The sequence below is a fragment of the Ptychodera flava genome, chromosome 6 (genome assembly GCF_041260155.1).
Source record: "Ptychodera flava strain L36383 chromosome 6, AS_Pfla_20210202, whole genome shotgun sequence".
Classification (NCBI taxonomy): domain Eukaryota; kingdom Metazoa; phylum Hemichordata; class Enteropneusta; family Ptychoderidae; genus Ptychodera; species Ptychodera flava.
Genome location: NC_091933.1, coordinates 37,265,827 through 37,288,763, shown reverse-complemented (window position 1 = coordinate 37,288,763; position 22,937 = coordinate 37,265,827). Strand labels below are relative to the sequence as shown.

The following is a 22,937-nucleotide window of genomic DNA, read 5'->3' as shown; positions in this document are numbered from 1 at the left end:
GAATGGCTTCAAATGGTTGCTAGGCAACCACCACACGCGAAGTAACGCGATGAAGAAGGTCTGCATGCAATACGTGAACGTGATCCGTGAGAGACGAAGTCTTCCGTACTGGGGTCGCAGGGAGTTTAAAGAAATCAATTCTTGCACTATAGCGTCTACCACATGAACCCGTTTTAATGCTGAGTGAATGCTTGAAGTATAATCTATATGCGTGAAATATACAGCTCTTCGCCTAACGCCTAACCTAATCGGTAGGGCACGGTGATGACGAGTTGAACTATCTTTAAGGATCAATATGGGACAAATCATCTGAAGCCAGGGCTCAAATGGACGGGGAAACATCCATCTGCCAGTCATGTCTTCAAAAACACACAGAAAACTTCAATGTCAGTGCTCTATGTTCGACGTCAACAAACTGCGATTTGTAAAGATCGTCTTTTGAAATTATTTTTACGAGATGAACTCTTGTGGGCATTAATCATATTGCTATACCAGGAGCCATTCACTACTCTGCAAATTAGCCAACATTAATCTTATGATTAAAACAGACTCATTAGAATCATATCCCGGAACTTCGTAGGTCATTTTGCCTCAGTTTTTTCTCAACGGTAGCGATCTCTATATCCGGCTTGGTAACCCCTGGTTACATACCCATGCGAAGAATGGTCGACGATGTCATCCTCAAGGGGAGTGAAGACATCTAGAGAGATGTATGGCGTTTCTATCGAGGTTAAAGGGACAAAGTCAAACATTTTTCATGAATTTTGATTGATTCATTATACTACTTATACTGTTTGACATGTCGAAAGATACTGAATAAATGGATGACCATGCATATATTCGACCCCGGTTTTAGACACGATAAACGAAACCATCGCAAAAATGATCTATTAATGGTCATGACCATTAATTCATTTTCGCGATGGTTTCATTGATGACCATGCGTATATTCGACCCCGGTTTTAGACACGATAAACGAAACCATCGCAAAAATGATCTATTAATGGTCATGACCATTAATTCATTTTCGCGATGGTTTCATTGATCGTGACTAAAACTGGGGTCGAATATATGCATGGTCACCATTCGTTCAGTATCTTTCAATATGTCAAACAATATAAGTAGTGTCTTGCATCAAACAAAATTCATGAAAAATGGCCGACTTTGTCCCTTTAAGGTACAGCCTGCCTCGCTATCAAGTTCATACTGCACTGCTTTCAAGTGCATAGTGAGGGTTGTAAGATCACCATGCATTTTTTCTTGAAATAAGTATTCATTTTCTTTTCCCGAGCCTTAAGTCTTTGCAATTGAACTGACCATGACCATAAAGCTCGTACAAAAAACCGTGTGATGCGTCACTGCTCTTTGATGTGTTCGTATACGCCTGTCGTTGCAGTTATCCAACGTGTTGGCCGAAAGTTGCTGATAAATGTGGTCAGCAGATTATGTTGTCGCCAGAGACGTCGTTATGACAGCGTTGGGGCGGCAGAGTCTAGGATGCATGGGTGAGTTGAAATTGGAAAACTGCAAATGTTGGGTTCATATTTTTTTACACGAAGGGGGTGGTCACTTGAATTCAAAAAATGACCACCCTGTTAAAACGCCTTGTTCAGTGTAAAAAAATATTCTGGGAAATACAGGTGATTCTCCGTACATTACCATTCTCTGAAGCCATAGTATAGTAGTCTTGATACAAGTATTCACCTGACTATAAACACCCTGCCTTGTCCTGCCATTAATATGACTACAGGGTTGAAATTGCGGGTCCCTGGCGCGCTTTAGCTCAAGTATAGACAAGCCACACACGAGAAAGGTGAATGTTAAACGTAGACCTGGCAGAAGTTCACTTTTCACAGTTAACTCTATATACTGCTAATATCAACTCATGCAAGGGTATTGAAAACAGAGGAATGTATTTTTGACTTTGTTTTTCGTCGTCAATTAGTATTAATATAGGAACACGATGAGCTAGACAAATACAGAGTAAACCAAAGCGAATTTGTCTTTTCTTCGCTCGGTTCATATCAATACAAAACCCGTTAATGTACGCAGATGATATGGATTGTAATATTCCGAATGTCACCGTACAGGCCATCATGCAGACAGCTATGAGTATCGTTCTGGATAGATTTGGAATCCTTTTCCTGCTGATTCCTAAGTTTTTCCTCAATATATATAGTGACTACCTCGGTACTTCATTCTGTGCATTTGAGCCAGGGCCGATACTCTTCTGCTTTGCTTGGCCGCCCATAAATGTAAATAATAAATAAATGAAATATACCAAGTTTCTCATTCGATTGGAAATTTTTATAGTCACAACATACAACTCAACTTGATCACCTCCTTCATGCAAAGAAGAATAATGTGGCCACTGAATGCAACGCAATCAAAGTAGTTTTGTACTTACATTGATTCAACCAATTGTATGGATACCTCAAGAATCTAACTACAGCCAAATATATCTATTGTGGACGCCATGAGATCGTGCAGCATATGGCAAGCCAAACTTAACGTTGCAATATTCTATGGAAAAAAAAAACAAACAAAACAAAAAAAACCAAAAATTTTCCTTTTGTAAAAACATTTTCTTTTTGTATAAAACCTATTTTCGATTTGTAAAAATCGATTTTTCTCTGTGTAAAAACCCATTTTTTGTGTAAAAACCTATTTTTCTTTGTGTAAAATACAGATTCTTTGTCTTAAAAAGTTCTTTTCGTAAAAAACCTATTTTTTTGTAAAAAAATTTCCTTTGTGTAATAACAATTTTCTTTTAGGGGCCTAGTACAAAAAAACATTCTTGTTAAAAAATCTATTCCTGTTTGCGCTTGTCCAACTCACGTTTCTCTTTGATAATGTGTAATTTTTATTCGAAATATCTTCTTTTATATTTATAAAAATAGGATAAACAAGTTTGTTTGTAAAATTTCAACCCTGTTAATTGATAAAAACTATGCTTGTATTCCAAAACGGCCATTCGTAATGTTCACATAACCTTCGAACTAAAAATAATGGTGCTCTGGTTAAAAGCGCTCTGGTCAAGGTTATTTGCAGACGCCACGAGTAGAATAGTAAACCAGTCGCTCAGACTTTTTGTGTCTTTGACTTTTAAGTAAAGATTTTCAACTTATTGAGTCATTATTTGTCTCCTATTCGCATTAACTGTTTTTATCTGTCTTGCGGATATGGTTTGGTCAGGTCACGTGATCTAGGAACTTTGGTTTGGAGAGTGATAAGTAGGGTCACTCCCTTCGCCACACGATCTACGCGCCAGCATATCACCTAAACATATTAGCTGTGCACAAGATCAGGCCAGAGAACAACACATGGAAGACCAGGAGACTTCAAAGTTATCACGGATTTTTGAATTCTGCGATACTAGAATAATCAAATACTAAACAAAAAAGATGGATCACTTTGCTGAACTTTTAACATGTACGATGAAAAGTCACAGTTTTTCATGAAAATCCACAGGGTACCCAGACATCTGGTTGTTGTTGTTTGTATTGTTGTTTATGCTTTTTAGCAATGTTTTTGTTGACCAAAAATTTCAACGAACATGCATAACTGTTGTGTTGTTGTTGGTTCAAACGTAACGTGGATGTCATAAGGAACGCTACAAGGACACTATCATTATTTGAACCGATGCAACTCTTTACCAACGTTGTTGTTGTTTGTATTGTTGTTAATGTTCATTAGTCATCAGAACATTGATAAGAGCGCGAAGAAAGTGATGACGTATCCGTTCATATCCAGGCATATTAAATTACTCACATCATATTTATCCTGATCAGTGTGCGTAACTCATGGAAAATCTCTACTGGCCAAAAATCATTGGCCCTTAAGGAAATAAACTGGTCCGATCCTCTGGTCAAATGCAAATATAATTCAGATATTTTTTCCCCCGCTCAGTGGGCTTAAAACGTTAAACTTTGATTGAAAAAGGGATATATAGGATAAACTTTGATTGAAAAAGGGGATATATATATATTTGAATTGACCAGACCAAAATTGATAAAACTTATTATGTGCATTGAAGATACTATGGTACAACATTCTTGAAACTAATCAAACATTTTAACTTCAGCCAATCCCTTATTTGCATATTTAATGAACTTTCCTAATCAGGGATATATATCTTAATTGACCTGCCCAAAGTTGACGAATCTTGCTATTTGATCCTTAAAACTGGAGGGAAAACTACCCGCACGACTCGGAGTCGCAGAGAGGATATTTCTTCTCTTCCTGCTGTTCGCTTCACGGGAGTATAGTAATTTTGGACCAGTATAAGTGACCTATTAAGTATCTAAACCCGGAAGGGTCATGGATTTAGTCATTTTCGCCCGAATTTCACCGGAAGGTCGTCTTTTATCAAGCGAACCCAAAATTTTGGAAAGGATTGAAGGTCATCACGGGGTGACTCACCCCACTGACATAGCGTGGTCACTGTTGACCGTATTTACACTGATTCACGGGTATTTTCGGATTTTTCACCTCAGTTGGAATACTATTTAGTATGTTGATGTAAATGAAAATGGCTAGGTTCACTTGACACGCGAAACTGAGGACCATTTGTAATTTTCATTTCGCCGAATTTCCCTCGTGTGCCAAATAGGGTTGAGTGTCGGGGGACACCTACATCCGCTATTCCATCAACCTATAGGTAAGGACGCGATCCTGCCATGGGCACGGAGGAATCGGTATTGATGTGACCTGATAGAAAATGTTATAAGCCTATTAAAAAGAGCGATGTCACTTCTACGACTTTCAAAAGAAAGTATGTAAAGTTCTGTCCCAGAAAATACCATTTTACTGGATAATTTGTCCCGGCGCAATAGAATTTGGCTGGGGCACAGACGATTAAAAGCACTGCGTGAAATTGCGAGATTTAGCGAGACTACAGGAAAAATCGTACTTTTGTGAAAAATATGAATTTTTAGCGACTCATTTATACACCATCGTATTCTTGATCGTACAGAAAATGCAGGGGCCAAAAACCGCATCCTTCTTCGATCTGGTATTCGAGAATGGTGGTCCGAAATATCTTTGGCGACAGAGTCGAGGTGCTACGATAATATCGCAAACTTTTCATTATATAGCAGTAACTAGTCTAAGGAATCTATTTGTGGAACCATATAATTCACTTTTCAGATCCTAAAAAATTGATATAAATTATGTAAAAATATTAGCGACATTCATACGACAAAGAACACTCACTGCACTGAAGTGTACAATTCTTTAACTCCAGCACGCCAGCCTGACCATGATAGCATACATTTTACTTACAGGAGCCCTCTAGAGTCACGACACAACTAGTATTACAAATGACTGCAAGACCACGTTTTCAAGGGGGAAGTGTTGAACTATGAGGAAGGGAAAAGAAGGCTATATGTTGTCGGCAAACTTGTCCTAGTTTATATTGACTATTTCTACTTTACTCCTGTTGATCATATGATTTTTAATTTGTCTGTTACCATTTTGAGGAAGTCTTAACATTATCATTATCACACGATATAAATATCCCGATGGGAACTGTTCTTACCGAGTGTCAGTGTTTACCGTGCCTGTGATTTATTTTGGTTTAGTGACTAAAAAAATGCGTTTCCGTCGACATTCCTTTAGGAAATAGGGACTTGGTCTGTTTGAACCTTTTCATTTTTTTAACTTTTTGTGGCACACTTTGGTATAGGTTTTTTAAGGGTTTTCAGTAGAGTTTCCTGCGGGCAACATATATGACTTGAAAGTGACACCTGAAGTATGGTGAATCGAAAGTGTTCCTCGGATTCTCACTTCAGTGATGCATTTGATGTGTATAGTTCTGAGGATAACATTTACAAGACAGACACAATCTTTCATCCCTTGCTCAACCCACCTCACCTGTCATATTTTATTGAGGCTGCGGCTGCAGCGCAGCGCACAGCTCAATGAGCCAGCAACGGTGCACTCGTGTTAATTTAGCGCCCTCTTGTGGTATACCTGTCTGTTTTCTCTTTCTACATCATCTCAGACAGCCGTGTGGTGATAGCAACGAGTATTATCATAAGCATATATATTCACTTTCGCTTTAGATTCAACACTGTCTTGATGTTTGCATTTTGAATTTATTAGATTTCTATTATTTCTATTTTTAAGGAATCTTACGGTAATCGTTATATTCGTTCTTGTAGTTGGGTCGGACTTAGACGAAGGGATACATTCCACACGTATTTGAAGAAATTTCACTTAACAAAAAATGTACTCATTTAACGATTTAACGAAAATGCACCTATGGATTAAATGAGAAGAACATGGAGTATAATTGAGATGCATCCTAGCGTAGAGCAAAAATATTCCCCATGACGAAGGAAACGTCCGCCAGAATTTATTATTTTTTTCGACAAGCTTGGAAAAAGTCAGCAAATCCTTTGTCTGAGTTGAACGATATCTTCCCAAATCACAAATTACTCAACTATTGCCAAAGTATATATACTGTAAGTATTTGAAGAAGGTTGAAACATAGACATTACAAAGCAAAAACAAAATATTAGCAGCAGCAGATGCTAACAGGCTGATAGTTATAATTGGCGTCATCCATCGAACGGTCTGGCCTATGGAAACGGCCATCAGCAAATGTATAAATCCGCCCCCCCCCCCCCCCTGAGAGGTACGAAGCATGATGGCAAAGGGTCATTGGGCATATCTCGCCTTCGAACAATTGTCTCGCTCAAGTGAGTATTTTCGAAAGAAGAATAATATTTTATATCGAATCATATATACATACGTACACTCATACATACATTGCAGTGCCTTCGCTGCCCCTCAAACCGTAAAAAGGGCGTTCATACTAAATCCATAATAACCTTTCCCATTGCAAAATTATGAATATGGAAACTTATAGAGTGGAGACGATAACCATCGTTTTCAAATTTCACGTCAGTGTGCAGACATTTCAATACTTTGATCGTTTAATGAGACAGCTATATTATTTTATGGATTTGAAATGTGGAACGTAAGAAAATATAAAAATACAAGTCTCGTTGAAGTATTGAATCCCAAGTTGATAACTTGCGTTTTAGATCAGCCAGTCAGCATTAAGGGATGAGATTAAAAGGTGACCTTTTCAAGTTATCATGATGTATTGTAAAGGGGAGAAAATTACAGTGATTCATGTCGCCACAAGAAATAAATAGGACAATAGCAAATATCACTACACTATGTTAATAAATTGTGAACAAAGCGAAAATTTAGAGAATGATTTTTGCAGTAGGTATTCCATTATAATTATACTAGTACCACATGGTGTGAAATTGAGCGGCGTATAAAAATTGCAAATAGGCCTAATGAGTATGATAGGGACAGTGAATGAAGGGAGCAGTATAGGTACTTGAACCACTCCTAGCTAAAGTGAAAAGGTTGATATGTTATTACGGATACAGTTTATAGGAGAAACATTTGTTCCTACACCTTGGTGGCTGAATAGCCAACGGGCCTGGCCTGGGAAAGGCAGCTCATAATATTCAGCATATACGATGCATCGGCCTCACTAGCGAACGCCCTCAGCGACACAGAGGTTCGTGAATTGCGGGTCAAAGGGTAATATTTGCATATGGGAATTTCCCTTGGAAAACCCAGGGTGGCAGTGACTGGGCTTGAGCGGATACAAACATTTTCTGTATTTTCCACATAACTATTTTTGGACATAGGAAATTTCGACGCTCAACTTGAGCGATTGGTGTGTCAACTCCCCATGTCATGGAGGTATAGCATCTACGACTCGAGGAACATGTTTTTAGACGTAAAAAATCAAAATAACAGGTAAGTCTGGCTTCAGGAGAATCGCGCTGCTGCTCGGATCAAACGTCGTCAAGTACGTTTTCACTGTGTTCGGGCGGGTGTTGTCACGTGACAAATAATGGCACTGCTCTATTGTATTGCGAATGTTAGTTGAACATATTTTTCACTGGTATTGATAATCTTTGTGAAATTTTCGATTCAGCTGACAGTACACAGCTTAATCGAGGTTCGTTTTCATCAACAGCATGCAATCAGCTATGTCGGTTTATCGAAATCGTAATTTCAGCCTGTACAACATTTGCTTCAACTTTTACGGAATCTAAGCTTATTGTTGGCCTCGTGATAAAGTATAAACACATGGTACTTACAGTCACATCATACGAACTCTCATCTATCTAAAGCTTTGTGTCCATAGCGTGACCCAAGCCACCGTAATTTCAAATGTATGACGAAATAACCCCGAGAGCGTCACAAAGTCCGTCAAAGTCATGACATCGGAATTTACCGAAGTCGAAATCTTGTTGGAAGTTCGTTGAAGTGGCGAAGCTTGACGACGTCATATCGTCAACCCATTACTATTACCCCTCAATCTGGACGATTTCCATGCCTTCCTCCGAGTCATACCTAAATGTAAAAGGGGGAAGCACGTCAGGGCTCCGGCCTTCTATAATAACGAATGCCGTCGTCTAAAAGAATCACTTGATTCTGTGTACTGCTGATGTAGGTAACAACTGAACTATTCAAAACTAATTCTTTCCCATATGTCGACGCATCTTCAAGTAAAACTCTAAATTGTCGCAACACTGAAGTGCAGACACGTTATTGACAAATTAAATATTCAAAATTATTGAGATTTATCAAACTATTATGTACAATGTGTGCGCTAAAATTTATCGTTAAGAAACTTCACATTGGTGATACAAATGAAACTCACTGTATTTGTTGGTAACGGCTTATTTTTATTTTCATTTTTTCAGTTAATATTTTCGAGCTGATAAGTCTACCCTTGCTCTACTAAGCCAAGATGTCCCAGTCCCAAAGAAGAAGTTCCCGCACGTCGCCCACTGCAACTAGCCCACAAATGTCTGGATCATCAACTGGGTCTGAATTCATTGTTTTATCCCGGCCACCTTCAAACTACAGTTTTTCGACCAACATGTCAAACCTGAATTCACCTCAACAATCGCAAAATCAAGACGACTTGTCTCTCGTAGAAAATGACGAACTTGTCAGCTATTTTCGTGCATTAAAACAAGAAAATGTGAGCTTAACAGGTAAGGACGTTTTTTCTCATTTTTTTTTCCGAAATAAAATGATGGTGTTAGGATTTCCCCGGGTCTTGGATTATGTACACATATCTTTTATGAGTAGCTAATGTGGTTGTTAGTTTATGGAAATTATTTGTGCTCTCGATATGGGCTACAGCATGTTCCATTGTCTCTGATTGGCTGGCTACCCACTGTTCTGGTTTGCTGCAGGGAATTCCCCTGCACAACATCACAAGGTATTATATATAACCAGGAGGACTCGGGGGGAAAACTTACTTTACTAGCTGTAGTTGGTCAACACCAGCGTTTTATCTCACTTTGAAGAAGTCAAGGCTCATATTTTTATTGTTTGTGATGAAATGTGACTGAGAATGTAAGTGTTTTCTGTGCCTTATTGGGTTGTTTATTTGTGGGTGTATTGTTTATCATTTCCAACTTCCGTGTCACCGTTTTGTTTGTTTTTGATTGGACCAGTCAAAAGTCTTGAAGGTTGTCAGCGATGGTACTTCTGTGTGTTACCTCTACATGTACATTCTTTCTGCTAATGTTTTGTAAAGCTATATCACTAAATACAAATTCAAACAAGATTTGGTATTACTGTCTTTGAATTTGATATTTACAACAAGCTGTTCCATTTATTGTTTGCGATTGACTGAGACAGTTGAAATTATTTCACCATAGTTGAAAGCATTGTTTAGTTGGGGGGGGGGGAGTGTTATAGCTGTTTTGTCGACAGTTCTTTTGATGACAGTTCATTTACATCGTGTCACATGATTCACTGCCCAGCACAGTAAGATTTGGTGCAATGTGCATACATGGGTAAGAGAAAGTGAAAGTGAACATGATTTCCTTGAATTCAGATGAAATGAGTCTGCATTATCCAGTATATTTATTTTTAGCCTGATACTGGATAAACTGACTGACTATTCACCGATGTTGCTGGTCATTGTCCCATCAGAATTTCTGTTATCCCTAAATGCGAATGCACCTGAGAAAATAACTTTCATGACGGCATATATGTAAAAAAATGAGGACAAATATGATTGTCCATTATGTAATATACAGATGTCTCTCCTTCCCAAAAAATATATTGGTCATAAACGTTGAAGCATTTTGTATAGGGAAGATTTTGCCATCGTTTTTGAAAATACATTCTTTCTCTTCTTCAGCCAAACTAAACGACACCAATTCTTTGATGAAAGAGCAAAGTGACGAGCTAGTGAAGATACGAGAAACACAAAAGAAAACCATAGAGCAATATATGGAGAAACATGACCAAGCCAGAACAGAAATTTTAGCATTGAGAAAGAAAAATCAAACATTGGAGGACAGGATAAGACAGCAACAGGAGAAAATGGCAGGAGAGGTGGAGCAATTAAAAGAGGTGAGTGTTTGTTTTGCCAGTTTTTATGATAGATAGAGAAAAGTGAACTGTGGATGGGTTCTATGAGCAGACAATCAGTAGATGAAAGTAAAGTTTTCATTGGCGATATATCTGTGTTACTGATGGGTAGATACGTAGGGAAGCTTAAAGCTAGGACGCCCATTGGTTATAAATACCGGATTACATGAGACGACGCTCATTATGCAAAGAGACGCCGTGCGAGTAACTTGAACTTAGAGCTCCACAGATTGCGGTTTTTGCGTGTTTTTTATGAAAATTTATGAAATGGGAATGCTCTACAGCAGGGTAAATACCTGATCAATACATAACGACTCCATATTTTCTAAAACGATAAGTTTTCGGGACAATATTAGTGAGTAATTGTGCGTGGCCAGTGAGAGCGTCGACCCAGGCGACGCCGATTGGGATTTGAATATCACTGTCAATCAAACCTTGTGCAACGTCAGACACGAGTCAGCTGGATGTGTACCTAATGTCGATTAGCATTCGTCTTATCTGCTAATGGTGACTGAAATAAATAAAATATGTGTCAAGATTTCCAGTGGCGAAAGACGTGCGCAATAGTTTCTTCACAGTTCTCCAACTTTTGCACCTACCCGCCGCATTTCTGGCGATAAAAAACGTGATCTGATCAGACGACATTCAAGTCGATTACATCTTAGTAACCGTGGACACGGTCCCTCCACAAACCGTGCCGTGAAGAAGAAAATGTATTATCGGGTTCTCTCTTACTGGAAAGTTTGATGGCCCTGAAAAGGGCCGTTTGGTTTGGTTTTGTGGCTTCTACCGTACACCCAACAATGGCAAATGTGTATGGTACGCCGGGCAAATTTGGATATAACGATCGGACAACAAAAGTCACGCAAAATGGCATATCAGTTTTCTTCTTTTGACGAGAACGTCATCGGCCTGCATCAGATGCTGTTTTCGGGCCAAAAGTCGCTCATCACGCCAAGCGTGTGTCCGGTCAAGGATATCCCAATACTTCCGAGAGAGTCGGAGTCAGATAGACGCGTTGTCATTGCCAAACAAATGATGCTAAACTCAGAATGACAAATCAAGAAATGTTCAATACCCCGGCACAGAGGTTTGAAGCGATACGGTATCCGTGTATAGTTTCCCCGATAGTTTCCCATGGAGTGTCGTTTGTACCTCTGTGAGTCTACTAATGAACGAAATGTTTATTTGACCATGGAGCTAAAATAGCATGATTTGACTTCCTCTGTTTCGTTCCGCCGTCACTTCGAGTGTACGTAGCCTCGTGAGCAAGTGCCATCTTATCGATAACCGACGCCATGCAGTTCCGCTGCATATCGATCAAAGTTCATTACGTCTGAGAAATTTACGAGATTCCCTGTCCGAGTTTTCGAAATGCATCTGATTTTTGTACTTTTTTGGTTACAATTCAAACGAAGTCTCGGTACACAAATTGGCAAATAATGTAATGCACGATGATCTGGACTTGTTTTCTTACTTCTGACCGCCATCTTGGCCTCATAAAAGTTTTACGTTGGGCTGCTTGAGTACGTCGGGATCATGGTTCAATCTTCAGGAAATACTCATTTTATTTTATTTCGACACCGATGTTTCCAAATTTAATAAAACATTACTTCTAAGAATTTGAGAGATTCGAACGATACAGATCGTGTTTTTTGCATACCAGTATATTGACTTGTAATTTTGTGGATCGAGGCATAGACAGTATGGGGGGAAGATGGTCGAGGACACTGTCTGCATCCGGCGCCAAGCGACACACTGCTGGAATCGGTGAAATCTGTAACTCGAACGCACCAAGTATGGTGAAAACACCTCATGCCAAAATGTACGTACTCCGACGTGCTCATCGACGTTCGACGTGAATTTATGTTTGTAAATCTACTAATATAGCGGTGTTTGACGCAAAACAATGAAAACGATACTATGTTGACAGGGTGGAGTACCCACTAATGCGCGATCCTGGGATTGAGAACGGCGGCTAGCTTAAGAGCTAGGATGCCAGGATTGATGAAAAAATGGCATAGATTATCATCATAAGACTTTGTCAAAGAAGTTAGAGCAACAGATATTGAATAATTTAAGTTATTGATAGGCCAACGTTGAAGGTAGACCAATGTAATGTTAGAAAGCAGTTTAGCAAAAGACTCAGCACTTTCTCCATATCAAAGAGACATCTTCAAGATGTTGTTTTCTGTCATGACCTGTATTAGTGGCCAAGGTCTACCCATACCGTTCCTTTTCATTTGCGTAAACCTCTCCACGGTTTTGAATTGCAACGCATGAAAATCCCAGTCACAAGAACGTTATACGGGAATCCCTTGTAGCTGACTTATTTCATTTGATTCATCTGCAGGGTGAAGCAGTCAGAGAAGAATTAGTGTCACAGATTGATGAACTTGAGAAAATCAAGAAAGAACTGCATGCTAAAAATTCCAGGTTGGAAAAAACGATTGACACCCTAACATTAGAGTTGGGTGGCATGAAGAGAAGACTCGAAGCAAAAGATACTGAAATTGAAAAGGTATACCAGTTTATTGTCAAGGACTATTCTCATGTTGTTTGGTGTTGAACATATTGCCTTTTTAATCTTCTTTCAGTTTTATTTTTCCTAAATTATTTTTCCCTATTAACCCGTAAGTTTTAATGTTCGTAGCATTGCTCTTGCCCAGGGACATGGGAAATTATGCTGTTAAAATCCAAAATGAACCTTCATGCCACAGGTACACCTGAGAAACTTTTTTATTGTATTTTTTAAAAATGTTACAAGGTAATGAGTGAAAGTTGTCATTCCTAATGTCATTACATGTATGTCTAATATTGCAAAAATGATTTTCATGGTGTTTTGAAAACTAGTAAACAAGAGCATTCAGTGTAGGAAATTGTGTTGGACTATATCATTATGACTTGAGAAGATCATCAAAGATACATGTGTGGTAGGAGCAGGATTTAATTTGTTGTAACATGTCTAAATCATTACCATTTCATGATTGCAGTTATTAACGAGCAGGAGTTCAGAACATGAATCAGATGGAAAGAGTGAAGTGGAACTTTACAAGTCACAAATCCAACAATTAATGGATGATTGTAAACAAGTACAAGAGATCAAATCCCAGTTACAAGCAGATAATGAAGACCTGAACGCTCAGGTGGAGAAGTTAGAGAATGCCCTGACAAACACACAAACAGAGTCCCAGAGAACCAAAGAGATGTCAATGAGACTGAATATTGAAAAACAGGATTTGGTTGCAATGAACAATGAACTCCAGGCTAGACTGGAAGGATATCAGGCATCTGGAAGTCCTCCGGAGAGCGGGCTGCACAACTTCCGAGAACTGGAGAGTTCTGCGGGACAGATGCAAACTGAGTACTGCATGGTTGAGAGAGATGAAAGGCAACAGGCAATTGTGGCCAGCACTGTGCCAGAGGACATTACAGGGAGTGGGAGAAGAGAAATGACCAGAAGTGACAGCAAACAGAAAGCCAAGACAGAGCACACTGTGCGGGACCTGCTGGTTCAACTGCAGTCAGAGAGAGAGAAAGTGGATGAGTATATGCATCTGTTGAGTCAAGAGCAAAACCAAAGGCAACAGCTGGAGGTGAAGTTTAGGGATGCACAGGTGAAACTTCAATCCAACACATCCACACATGATAGCAGGGTATCCCAGCTGAAACAGGAACACCAAACGGCAGTGAACCGCCTGCTTAAACAAATCGATGAATTGTCAGCCCAAGTGAAAACAGCCAATGAAAAACAGGTACGGGAAAATAAAGGCTAATGACAACTTAAGTGTTTTTGTAGTGCCTTTAATTGATATATCATGGACTTTGACCTTCTTATTGTGTATGTATTTTTGTTTGACATAAAAGTAGACATGGCTTTCATATTAAACCAAATAGTCATGGTATTAGGACAGTAACCCCCAGACACTCACCTCACCACACAGACATTTCCCCTCCCACAAGTTTGGCCTAGGTAAGTAGTATGGCATGGCTAGGCTAAGTGTCCTGTCGGTAGTCCAGGGGGCTAACTACCCATAACAAAAAAATGATGTGCAATGAAGAGACAGAAAGTACAGAATACCTGTAGGGAATGATCAGTACTAAAATATTTGATGAAAGATATTGTAATATATTGTTAGACTACTTGGAGAGTGATCACTATAAATATCTACAGTTACAGCACACAAGGTACTGAAAACTTACTCACCGGAATACAAATGTTTCCGAAAGAATGAATCACTTTCATTTTTTCATTTGAATTTTTGTAATATCATATTACATAACATCAAGTTGATGATTTTCATCAGAACAAATTGCTGTTAAACAGGAAATATTCCAATGGAAAACTAGAGACACAAATATTACCATGTATCTCTTGTTTGTACACCCAAGTATTTATGTAGAATATTCTGTGTTGAGGATGTGTTTAGATGAATTCATCACAGAAAGTATTTTGCCAGAGATTCTGAGATGTAGTCTTATAAACTTTTTGTATACTGGCCATTTTGCTTCAGGACCATACAAGTCTTGAGAATACTGGTGATGACATACAGGGACTGAAATCACAGGTTCTGTCACTTGTCAATGAGCTTCGTGACACAGAGGAGAAACTGAAGGAGGCCGGAGAAAAAGTGAAGAATTACAGGCACAAGTACGTACACGTAATGTGTTGAGGCTAAAACTGATCATGGGAGGAAAACATGGGCAAACTTTAGTGGTTATGATATGATTTATATTTCATGGAAAGTAGACCATCTGTGAAATAAAAAATCTATGCGGGGATAGTGCCAATCAGCCATGATGGTGGATTGAGTGGTTCAGTTTATACTTTTGAAAAATGGAGTTTTTATCTCGGTATAAATAATCTTTTGTAATTTTCAAAGTATACTCATGACAAAATGGCATAATTTTACCTTGTGTGTAGAGTCAGCACAATGAGTATTTGAGAGGAGTCCTTGTTCAATGTGTTATTTTGTGATGCCTTATTATGTTTCCAAATGATACTTTTAGAATTTTTGGTCAAATTCTGATTTACGTTCTTTTCTATACTATGCAGAATGACTGAAGCAGAGAGGCAGGTTTTAATCTTAACAGAGGAGTATGATGAGCGGTGCAAAAAAGACTCTTCTCTCATTGATTCATTGAGGATTGAAATGCAGAGTTATGATGAGACTTTGAAAGCAGAGAGACATGCCTGTGCACAAGAAAGGTAAGCGATGATGAACTGCACATAACACAAACAGGATTTTTATCTTTGAACACTTAATAGTAAATAGACTACAACAAATATGCGGCATGTGTCAGCTGCCTGTAAGTGTTATTTTGAAGTTTCTTGCTTTTGCAATGAGACATTTTGTTTGTGTGTAAGAGCGTGTGTATGTGTGTCTGGGTGAGTGTGTATAATGATGTACAGAGATCTGCTAAGGAGTCTTTTTTTTTACTTTTCCCCTTCAGGGCAAACGTGAAGGAGCTGAGGGCCCAGCATTCCAGGCTTGCTACAGAGTATGAAAGTCTGTGGAAAACACACAATGAATTCATGGAGAAGGGAGGAAAGGTACGGATAAAACTTTCTTCATACCTGTGATAAGATGATTGTGACATGATGTAACTTGTGTGCGTAGCTATCATGCAGAAGACCATGTTTTGTCTCAGATTTCATGATTAATTATAACATGTGTTGTGACAACTGGTGGATTTCTGTGGAAAAGGGACTTTCAGTATCTGTGAAGGGAAATCGTAATGTACTTGTTTTCATCCACAGGGTGGAGCTGACCCAAGGGTTATCCAGGACAAGGATGCCAGGATCGATAACTTGACAGCCCAGTTAGTGTCTGCAGATGAAGCCATCGCAGCCAAAGAGGATGAAATCAAGGAACTTAGGAATAAATTAATGACAGTCCAAGGAGAACTAGACACCATACCTGTGCTCAAAGCTCAGGTAAGGCAGACACTTTATAGCAATAGGAAACAGTTTATCTCTGAGTATTGATGATAAAAATTCTGCTGTAAACGTAGCTTTGGCAAATACGTGTTTGATCATTCAGGGTCTCTACTGAAACATCAGGAGAGCAAATGAAATGAAAGAAAGGTTCTGTTCATAAAAATAGCAAAGGTTGTAAAAACGAGAGCATGGAGCAACAGACAAGGTATCAAATGTACTATTTTTTATGTATCGTTGTTTATTTATTTTCATTTGTGTTGCCAGGCTGACATATTTCAAGCTGACTTCCAAGCGGAGAGAGAGGCCAGGGAGAAGGCTCATGGCGACAAAGAGGCAATGATGCAAGAGATGATGCAGCTGCGCCTGGAAAATCAACAACTGCAAGACGAGCTGAACACCTACACCAACAACCAGCTTGTGGAGATGCAGAGGCGACACGGAGGCGCGCACCCTGGAGGACGGGCTGGATTCCAGCAGCCAGGGCGTGGCTACATGTATCCGGCAGGCTTATACCCCGATGGTGAAGGCATTGATCGACCAGGTAGGGATGTTCGTGGTGGCGTGGTTGGTATAGCTGATGGAATGGGTCACCAGGATGATCACAGAGGGGGAAATATCTTGATCGCAAGAGGAGAAGGAGCTGAGGCAAATCAGGTAAGAAAATAGAATAAGAGTTTACTCTCCTCAATTTCTCAACCTGTCAAATACATACATGTACTGTAAATCTACAGTGTGAAATGTCTTTTTTGACTTCAAGCAGATATTTTCATACATTTTTGGCATGGGCAGACATAGGATATTTTGGAATACTGAACTTAATAGCATTTCCTTCCATTTGTAAGGTGACCCAATTGGACAGAAATAGATCTTTAGGAAACTTTGGGGCAAAGATGGCTTTCGAGGTCAAAACTTGAATCCATTATGTGAATTCTGTAACAGGAGGATTTCCTTATTTGAAAAACAATCCCTGCTGACTGTGGAGGCTTTGTACAGATAGGAACAGGGAAGACATGAGTTCAGAAAATCCCAGCAGAAGTGAATTCAGTGATAGTGACCTACATAGGCCTGAAAGTTGGAAAAAACAGCAAAAATATGAGGAAAAGTTGTTCAACAGTTACACATCTTATCAGACAAAAATAAATTCTGATGAAGTTATTTTTTTTCTTCCTGTTTCAGGGAGGAAGCTATGAACACCAAGCTGCCCACAATCCAGAATTTGTCTGTCCGAAGTGTGAACAAAGCTATCCTGACATGGACACTTTGCAGATCCACATTCTGGACTGCATCATCTGATGTCATGGGACACATCATATGTTTCACCGATACGGTTTGACATGACGAATTCCTGGACAATCTGGGTGAACTTTGCCCTCTGACATCTCAACTTTGTGCGTTGCTCGGCGACATGATACAAACCATGCTTTGTTTGGTGTACAGTAGGTGTAAGGTGTTACATGTAAGGGCTCAAAGTTCTATGTGTGTGACAGATCTAGGTTTAACGCTGATGCATTAATGTTGAATTTCATGGCAACACTAAATCATGTATTTATCAATGTATTCAAAAACAACAGCCAATGATAATTTTGGTAGGACTATTAAACCTTTGAAAGTGATATTTTGTTCAGCTCTGTGTGTTTGTGATGTAGATGCACAAATACACACATGTATGTATCTGTTGAATGACAAAAAAACAACTATACAATCAAAGTAACACGTTTGACTTTACTAGTCTTGGCATAAGTGATCAGTGACTGCTATATTACAATCTCAGTCCTTCACCATGTCAAGTTGCTCTCTTTGGCTGTAGTCTTTTTCTTTTTGACATTTTTTGTGACATTCCATAACCTTCAGAGAATTCAACAGTCAGTTGGAGCAATTGCAAAGTGCAGGATCTTCCATGTTTACAAGATCTTGCTGAGAGCAGAAAACTCCCTCTGATTAGTCAGAATTTATCTGTTTTGTAATTTTTATGAAATCTTTGAGAGAAATGCCAACCACAATTCAGTATATTTTTGATTCATTGAGAATGTATACCTTAATATAGCAGTATGTTTTGCTACCTCCCATTGAACTATATGACTATATACTATCAATTTGTTGTTAAATTATGTGATCCTTCCCATGGCTTTAGTGATTTTGATCGCTCAACTACAATCTTACACATTTCTACTCAGGCAACCCTGCTAAAGCAAGTCTCAACTACAATCTTGGACATTTTCATGAAGGCAACTCTGCTATGGCAGGTGTTAGACCTATCTTAATATCTTACATTCAGTACATACGGAATTTTATAAAGTTGTCCACCTCTATAAATAAATTGACCTTTGACCCAATATGCTGTGTTAACTTTATGGCCAATACTTGTCAAATTTTTGATTTTGAGATCTTTCGAAGAGTGAAACACTTACAGAGGTTTAATTATTCTGATTTTACATATAGTTCTGTGTATTTACAATTGCCTGATGCTCCCTGTGTATAAGGTACTTGTGTCAAGCATTTCCTCAAAACATGTTTTTGGAATTAAATTCTGAGATCATGACAAGCAATGATAAGTGGAATGGAAGCTGTGATTTTTTTGAGGAATTTTTTGTTCCGTGTTTCAGTGTAGGTTTCTAAAGGTTATTTTGAAATGCCTTGTATCCAGCTTGTCAACACAGCCTGCTCAAATTGCCATTCTTGACAGTCTGAGTAAATGTCCAGACCAAGTGTGTATTAAACAACCTCAGTGGATCCATTATCTTTGCAGTCTGTTTTGACAAGCTGAATACAGGTTCTTCAAGAGAGGTGTAGGTAGAGAAATAACATAAATCAATATGCAGTACAGTAATGTCCAAAATAATTTCAACAGTGACAGCTTTTTGTTTGGAAAATAAAAACTGAGTTAAGAGACAGAAAGACAATATATAATCACCAGAGATTTATTATTATGTTTTTCAAAACAGGCCATTTTCAAATAATCAGTCAAAGGAGGCCATCAGAGGTGTGCATTTGAAATTTTTTGACTGTTGACAAGTAGAGGAGACAGGAAATTTTTTGTAATTTCAATGTTAAGTTCACTTTGTCTTTATTTGAATCCGTGTTGTAGAAATCAATTCATAATGATCAATTCCAAAGACCATGTACTTAACCTTGTTCTTTCAACAATGAAATCTCCGTCACTCATTCTATTTATGGCACCCTTTTATCAGCATTTTTCTCTTGGTGAAAGACCATGCATGTAGGGGTTAAGAGGCAGAGTAAACGTTCTGCAATATTGAAATATCACAGTGTTTCATTCAGAGTACTACATAAAGGGGGTATTTATGCCCTCCCCACATTGAAAGGGAGGGCTTTGGGATTTTTTTGGATGTTGAAATCCATAGCAAAGTATATTATCAGGAGATGGCATGATTTGATGGCATCTCATTTCATCCCAACCTCACCCCTTCCTTTCAGTGTTTGACTATTACAATCCTGGCTGTAGGGATGAAACACTGTGTTAACTAAAAGCCTCTTTTAATCATTGCAGTAAAATCTTTTTAGCACTATACAGCAGGGAGAGTAGTCCTATTGAGTTGTTTTTCTTCCTCAGCATTACTTTCACACCAATCATTGTATTCATCACTTGTTTTCTGTAAATTATTTCTTCCCATTCAAATCTGCTAAATGATGTTATTCTTGATACTTTTGACAAACCCTCTGACACAGTCATGGAGGTTTTGTTGTCAGACAAATACTTTGAGTCAGAGAATGACAGAAGCAGGACATAAAACTGTACTTTTAGCATTTGGTGGTTTACCGTGCTTAGTAAGGTCTTTGAGAAATTGTCCATGTGAACTTGTCAAGAGAATGGAGCATGGCAGATATTGGCAGTGATTGAACAATGGATAGAGTTTGTCGTAAGAAGTAACTATACATGCAAAGGAGAACACTTGCATACATGTATTGCTGTAGATTTGTAAGTTTTATAATGGTTAAGTTTTGAGCAATTTGCTGAAAGTCCTAACTGTAAGGGTGAGCACGTCTATATCAAATACCCACATTGTCTATTAGTAAGACGGATGTATATATTTCATTTAATTGCTCATATGATTACATTGTTACTGGGAAATAAACATCAAAACAGATGAAAACAAAATTAGTTGAAATGCAGCTGTCCACTGGAAATGTAGTCATGAAAAGTCTGCACCAGACATGTGATGGCAAGCGCAAAGCATCGATTATGCTTGTTTATAATATTTTTTTGGAGAGAGGTTGAATATGATATGATCAGTTAGGTCATAATGTGGTACTCCTGAGAACAGGTATAGAGGTAGGCTCATTATTAGACCATCAATGGGGAAGCTAGTGTGCCAATGATATATTGGCCGACAGTTTTGTAGATAGAAACTTACCCACCATAGGGGATGTTCAGCATGACGAGAAGAAAACTTCTGTTAAATGTAAATTAACTTCTATAAATAGTTTGTTCCAGTTGTTTTGTTTCACTTCCATTGTCAAGCAGAGTTTGATGATTGTGCACAAGTTTAATAATCGGAAATACTAGTAGTACCAATGGGTTTTGTGTATGTATTGTCAGCACCCGTGATTGCTGTTGTAATATGATGGAAATGTAATTCAATGTTGGAACACGTGTATTAATAGTAGACTTTGGGAATAAGAAATGTCATATGTCTATTATTTTTTGCAATAATTTATCTCTGTTTCATATGTAAGTGCACATGCGCATTTAAAGAAATCATATGCTTTTTATGGTATTAAATTATCTGGACATCAAACAATACAATGTAGCAATGTTATTTAAGCATCGTTGTTAAAGGTTTTGGAATCACTGATAAAAATCCTGAGATACTTTAATAACAGGACCTATTTTTGGAGATGTGAATGTATTGGGAGCAATGTTTTTGTAGCCTGGTGACTGACGTACATAACTTATCAGTGTACATTGAACTTTGCACATTAACAGTATTAGAATTTGCTGTGTCACCACTATAGGACGTCCTTGTGACCTGACTAGTTGACGTCAGATTCGCAAAGTCCAAGTGGTTGTTGATATCAAACACTTTGTACCTCGCGCCACTGTAAAAACTGACGTGGAACCAAATGAAAGTACCCGGGGTTTTTGCAGAACTTGAAGTGTTCTTGGTTTCTTTCTGCTCATGGTTACATCGCTGACAGAATGGTATGTTAGGGTGTCAGTTAAAAATTCACATCAAATTCAGCCGCTACAAAGTTAACCACACCTCTATTGGACTTCTGTTTAAGCAAGGGGCTGATTCTTCGGCATAATAAACGAATCAAGGGTGTCACAATGCACATGCCGTACTTCCCATGTCAACAAAACATTACTGATGCCAGTTATATTGTTTCCGTTTTTTTCCCAGTCTACTCTCAGCCACGGCTAAGGCTACGTTAATTAAACAAGTTGACTTCCTATCCTGAAGCACGTGCAGTAATGACATCATCAGATGAGAGATGACACCATCACCTTTTGTTTTACTTCTACCCACTCAGTCACAACTTTCAGCAGATGACCATGAAGTAGTGCTGTTTTGCAAGACCGTCTGCGTAATCCTCTTTGTGAAGTCTTGGGTAAAATATGATAAATTCCCAGCTTGAAGGGCACACACCTCAAAACCATTGTTTTTGGTTACTTCCTCCCACTCAGCTGGATTTTCTTATTCGAATTACTCACATGATATCACATGATATCAACGAGTGCAAACTCTCCGAGGATCATCAGCACTAAATTATCAAAGATAACGATATTACGGTACTTGGAAATTTGTCAAATGGAAATGTACAAACAAAAGGGAAGACCTCTGTTGATTTCAGGTAATATTGCCTCTATGAAATGTCACAGTCATTAAATGTTCATGATCTGGCAGGGAAATGAAAGTGGGAAGTGTGGTCTTTGAGATTAACATGACAGAGCTCCTGTTAGTGAGCTTCCTATTTGTAATTTACACATCCATGTAATATTTCAGGCAAACAGAATACAGTTGAAGGTCTGCTTCAGCAAGTGAAATTCCTTTATGGCATGCTGTGTATATTATCACACTACCCAGTGAGGTTGAAATATGTTGGGTTGTATGAAAATTACACAGCAAACTAGGTGGCAGGTTTCTATTTTGTGAAGAAAGGCCCCCTAAGACAAGCATATTACTGACAAATTGGTAATTGGACCTACAACGGTCCAGGGTTGTTGGCACATCTGAAGACCACTGGACCACATCCTGTGGTAAAAATCAATGCCTGTCTGGGGGTGCCAATAATTGTGAATAACTATGAAAACCCCCTAAGATAATGTTAATTGTACTACAACGTGGCACTACCTCTGTATTCTCCAGGTTTGCCAGGTTGTTGATTGTTCTTTAACACCCTTAACTCAAATTAATTGAATACCCTTATTTATTGAATACCTGTATGCTGTGAGGCACTGTCCAATAAGCTTGGCAGCCTGTGTATCAATGGGCAATATGATGTAATACTGGACTGTAACTGATACCATACATGCACTGAGGTAATGTACGTCACACTCCAGTCGTTCATTGTACCCCTCTATAGTAACATTGCG

The 22,937-nt window shown here is 38.6% G+C and overlaps 1 protein-coding gene across 2 annotated transcripts; it reads left to right on the top strand.

Annotated features, from left to right (window-relative positions):
* Positions 1-7,575: 7,575 nt before the first annotated feature.
* LOC139135663 (optineurin-like) lies at positions 7,576-20,498 on the top strand. Of its 2 annotated transcripts, XM_070703195.1 has the most exons (11): positions 7,576-7,791; positions 8,748-9,044; positions 10,208-10,422; positions 12,794-12,961; positions 13,434-14,195; positions 14,955-15,091; positions 15,497-15,649; positions 15,895-15,994; positions 16,202-16,378; positions 16,646-17,035; positions 17,558-20,498. In XM_070703195.1, the coding sequence occupies exons 2-11, from the start codon at positions 8,795-8,797 to the stop codon at positions 17,672-17,674; spliced, it is 2,469 nt and encodes an 822-aa protein (XP_070559296.1). In that variant the 5' UTR covers positions 7,576-7,791; positions 8,748-8,794; the 3' UTR covers positions 17,675-20,498. The 2 variants fall into 2 exon arrangements, with proteins under 2 accessions (XP_070559296.1, XP_070559297.1); XM_070703196.1 differs by lacking the exons at positions 7,576-7,791; positions 8,748-9,044 and adding an exon at positions 9,272-9,411.
* The last annotated feature ends 2,439 nt before the right edge of the window (positions 20,499-22,937 follow it).